This window comes from Streptopelia decaocto (genome assembly GCF_964273445.1).
Source record: "Streptopelia decaocto genome assembly, chromosome: 7".
NCBI classification, from domain to species: Eukaryota; Metazoa; Chordata; class Aves; order Columbiformes; family Columbidae; genus Streptopelia; species Streptopelia decaocto.
The window spans coordinates 6,334,680-6,339,423 of NC_138661.1; the positions used below are offsets into that span (position 1 = coordinate 6,334,680).

At 57.0% G+C, this 4,744-nt stretch overlaps 1 protein-coding gene across 1 annotated transcript; it reads left to right on the forward strand.

Moving 5' to 3' along the window:
* Positions 1-2,162: 2,162 nt before the first annotated feature.
* SIX6 (SIX homeobox 6) lies at positions 2,163-4,048 on the forward strand (the record flags this gene model as incomplete). Its single annotated transcript, XM_082058087.1, has 2 exons — positions 2,163-2,734; positions 3,880-4,048. The coding sequence occupies 2 exons, from the start codon at positions 2,163-2,165 to the stop codon at positions 4,046-4,048; spliced, it is 741 nt and encodes a 246-aa protein (XP_081914213.1).
* Positions 4,049-4,744: the final 696 nt, after the last annotated feature.

Here is a 4,744-nt window from a genome sequence, read left to right on the forward strand (position 1 = left end):
TCTGTGAAGTGAAGCCGAAGAGTCTCCGTTTTCCTAAGTTTCTTTGGAGTGTCTCTGAACTCATGAGATTTGTCTGTGCTTTTATGTCTCCCTAGTTCTGTCGGGTTTTATGAAAATGAGCAGTATTGAAAGCTTTTCCATCCCGCTAGCTGTGAGCCTCACATAAATGATGTAAATGGCTCCAAGGGTTTTTTTCAAGTGAACTGTGTAGATCTGTGAAAATAATATCAGGGTTTTCCGTCAGAATGAGCTTAGCACTGTACTGAGGCGTACCATAATCTGACCCGACACCTCCGACCATCTGCGCTATCTATCTGCCTTCTGATTTACCAAATCTTCACAAGCAAAAGACAAATTGTACTTGATACTAAAGAAAAGACGGCGAGCCCCAGTCCAGCTCCATTTCTGCGGAGAAATGATTGGAGAAAATGTAAATCTGTTTAATTTCGGTCTACAGGCAACTAGGTTTTGCTAGCTTTCTTAAAGAAGGGAAGACAGGAGAAGAAAAAACAATAAGGGGAAAAAAAAAGATAAAAGAGAAGAAAACAGAAGGGAGAAAGAGGCAACAACAAGATATCAAATTAAGAAGGCATTTCTTTGACAAGCGTTCTAGGAGAGAAAAAAAAAAAAGGCATTGCAAGGAGCAGAGGAGATAACATATTGAGCTTAATTCAAAATATATGCTGCCTTTCCGAGCGTGGTCCCTAATGTTCCAGGGAAGAAATTGCCACTGAGCAGCTATATATAGAATAAAGCATGGCTTCTGGATTTTTTTTTCCTCCCTTCTCTCCAGAAAACAAACCGTATCCTCACAGCTCCGAAAGTGATTTCATCCTTGCCCCGAGGCGGCCGGAGGTTGTCCCGCTCTTCCAAATGGGCAACTGGGCGCTCACCTCGCCCCCAGCCCCACGGTCATTCAATTGGGGCGGGGAGGTGGGGGGGGAAACCCGCGGGGAACGATTCCTACTATGTGATCAATATTTCCAAAGATTCCTGAAATATGCTTTAAGTCGCTGTCCTGACCTACAAATGACTTCTCACTCCCCGCGACTCTTCTCGGCGTCTATTCAGGGCCACTCAGCCGAAAACAATGTTTTAAATGTTAAAAAATATATATAAAGTCAAGCGGAGAAGGACGTTGGACTCCTTGCAGATAATTCCTCGTCTTAACAGGGATAGGAAGTCACCTATAGATAGAAGGGGGAGAATTTTTCCCTAATCGCGGCTCTTTTTGCGATTCTCCCGCTGCATCCATTGTCACTGACACTCCCAGCATCACTGTCACTGTTATGCAGCCGGTTTTATCTGATTTCTCAGCCCTGCCACATCCCCCTCTCCAACCCCGGGTGCGCCGAGCTCTGTGCCGTGCAGCACCGGGCCGGACCCCGAATCTCTCCCAAGGAGAATGTAGGGGGTCCCGGCCATCCCACCGCGGGGGTCACTCCCTCCAACTTTCTTGCAGCAAACGGCAGCGGGTGTCCCACTTCTCCCCCCTGTATCTTGCCGCTTCAGGGACGGGTGAGCTGCGCTGCCCCTGCCCGAAGCGGAGGGGCAGCCGGCGGGGTAGCGGCCGCCGGGGAGCGGGCCAGGCCGGGCCGGGACGCCCCGGGGAGCGAGGAGGGAGCCGGGGCGGGGAGCGGGGCGGGGAGGTGCCGCCAGCCGGCGGCGTGGGGCCTTCTGCCGTGATTGGCAGCAGATGACAGTGAGTGGCAGCCCCGCCATGGAAACCCGGGAGCCAATCTGCCGAGCCCGGCAGCAAATCAGCCGCTCCCGCAGCAGCGCGGCGGCGGCGCGGATCTCGGCTTGTGCCTTTTCTTTTTCCTTGTTTTTTTCTTTTTTTTTCTCTCTCTTCTTTTTTTTCCCCCCCCTTCCCTCCCCCTCTCCCCCCCGCTCCCCACGCCCGCCCTCCCCCCTGCTCCATCCTCCTCCTCCTCTACCCTGCCCACCGCCCCCAGTCGCCGGAGCCGCCGAGCGCTCCCCATCGCCTCTCCGCCTTCCACCGTCCCTCCCGCGGCAGCTCCGCCGGCACCGGAGCAGGCAGAAGCGGAGCGAGGGGCGGCCGCCCGGGCCGCTGCCCGCTTCCCCGCCGCGGGGGTGTGCGCGGCGGCGGCGGGCATCGCCGGGGCTGCGCGGAGCGCGAAGCGGAGCCCGGCGCCGCCTCCATGTTCCAACTGCCCATCCTCAATTTCAGCCCGCAGCAGGTGGCCGGGGTATGCGAGACCCTGGAGGAGAGCGGGGACATCGAGCGCCTGGGGCGCTTCCTCTGGTCCCTGCCCGTGGCCCCTGCGGCCTGCGAGGCCCTCAACAAGAACGAGTCGGTGCTGAGAGCCCGGGCCATCGTGGCCTTCCACACCGGGAACTACCGGGAGCTCTATCACATCCTGGAGAACCACAAGTTCACCAAGGAGTCCCACGCCAAACTGCAAGCCCTCTGGCTGGAAGCGCATTACCAGGAGGCGGAGAAGCTGCGGGGCCGACCCCTGGGGCCGGTGGACAAGTACCGGGTGAGGAAGAAGTTCCCGCTGCCGCGCACCATCTGGGACGGCGAGCAGAAGACACATTGCTTCAAAGAGCGGACGAGGCATTTACTGCGGGAGTGGTACCTGCAGGACCCTTACCCCAACCCCAGCAAAAAGCGGGAACTGGCTCAGGCCACGGGACTTACCCCCACGCAAGTGGGCAACTGGTTCAAAAACCGCAGGCAAAGGGACAGGGCAGCAGCCGCTAAGAACAGGTAAGATGCTGCCCGTCCCGTCGGGGCACAGGGCCCGACGCCTTAGGGAGGCTTCACCCCCGCACGCCGAAGCCGGGGAGCCGGGGGGGCCGGTGGGAGGCTGCGCAGCCGCGGCCTCGTTCCCTCGGGGGACGGGGAAACGAGCCCAAACTTCCCCGGAAATGCAGCGAGATAAGTGGGAGCCGCGGGAAAACCCTGCGTCTTGTATTATTGATTTATTTTTAACCGGGCTGGGGTCTCCGCTCAGGCTCCCCCTTGGCCGCCCTTGGGGGAGCGGGGAGGGGAGAAAGAGACTGTCCGGGCCCCGCGGCTGACGGAGCTGCCGTGACCCCGGCAGGACCTGGCGGCACAAGGGTCGTATTCAGCGGCGAGGTGGAGACAAACCCCCCCTTCAAAGTTTTATCCGGACATATAGATACCAATTTCATACATGTCCATCTGGAGCAGAGCCGACAATGCCCCTCCGCGGGCCCTGCTCGTTTTTAGCGAGCTGCCTTGCGCTAAGCCTCTGCCGGAACCAGCCGGGAACGTTTATTGGGATATTTTTCTTATTTCTCTTCTCTTTAAAAAATTATTTTAATGCTTAAAGGACAAAAATCGTGGCTCTAAATGCACGGTGTTTCCCCGACACTAGCGGCACAAGCAGGTGCCCCGGGAAGCGGGGAAGAGAGCAGAGTCCCCCTGTTATCTCCTATCCCGGAGCCCGAGGCGTGGGGTGTCCCAGTTGTCACCCCGCTTGCTCCTGCGCTCATCCGGGCAGCCGCACGCAGGGTAAATAGGTGCTGTCACCCACAGCCCCTTTTCATCGGCTGAGAGGGGAAATGCAAGGCCTGCTGGAGCGGAGCCGCCGCCTGGGAGATGCTGCAGGGAACGACCGACCCCTGGATGAGGGGAGAGGCTTTGGAGGGGGGGACACAGCCACCCCCGGGGTGTGCCGGCCGAGGAGCGCGGCTAGCCCGGGGCTAAGCACCCAGTTTCTCAGGCAGAGCCGCCAGACTGGGGTAACTGGTGTGAGCTGGAGGTGGGGGCATCGGCATGGGGTTGCCTGTCGAGGGAGTCCTTGGGAGGAGAAGCGGGGGGCTGTCGGCGGGTTCCGGGGGCGCGGAGGGCCAGGCGGTGATGCTGTGTGTGCCGGTTCCTTGCAGGCTACAGCAGCAGGTCCTAACGCAGGGCTCGGTGCGGTCGTTGCAAGCAGAGGAGGAGAGCGGTGGGGAGGCGGTGGGGGCCGCCTCCAGCCCCGCAGCCAGCCTCTCCAGCAAAGCGGCCACCTCCGCCATCTCCATCACATCCAGCGACAGTGAATGTGACATCTGACACCACCGCCATGACAAACCGGGGGGAGCGGGAGGTCTAGCTCACCGGTGCCTGCCTGCCTGCCGACGCGACCGGAGCAGCGGGGCTTGCAGTCGTCCGGTCCCGGTCGCCAAACCCGGGCTACCGAGCGCTCCCCAGCCACACACCGCTCGGCCGCGCCTCCCGCCCAGCCCCGCAGCAGACTGCATTAAAAAACGTGATAAAAATCGTTGTCGCCTTTATTTCGAAGGATTTGCAGAATTGATGCCTAAAAAAAGAAAATTAGAAAAAATAAAGGAAACCCACAAAATGTTAAAAAATACAACAACAAACCAACGAATGCCAAGTTGAGGAAAAAAAAAAAAGCCTGAGCGCCTGCCCTTGTCAAGCGGGGTGTTTCATGTTGAAAAGACGCTGTTCTTTTGGTTGGGTTTTACTTTACTTTAAAGGGTTTTTTTATACATATATATATAATGTTTATTTACTTATTTAAGGGATTGCTATGGTAGATTTTTTTCTATTATTATTATTATTATTAATTATTATTATTATTGGCTTGTTCTCTATGTGCACAGGTGACTTGTAGAGCATGTGCAGGACGAAACTGTATGAAGCAGCCTAAAACCATAATAAAATACTCGGTGAACGACCCTCGCATCTGCTTTGAAATGACGGTGTCGGTCTCAAGCCCGCCAGTTAACGCAGAGCAGATCTCCG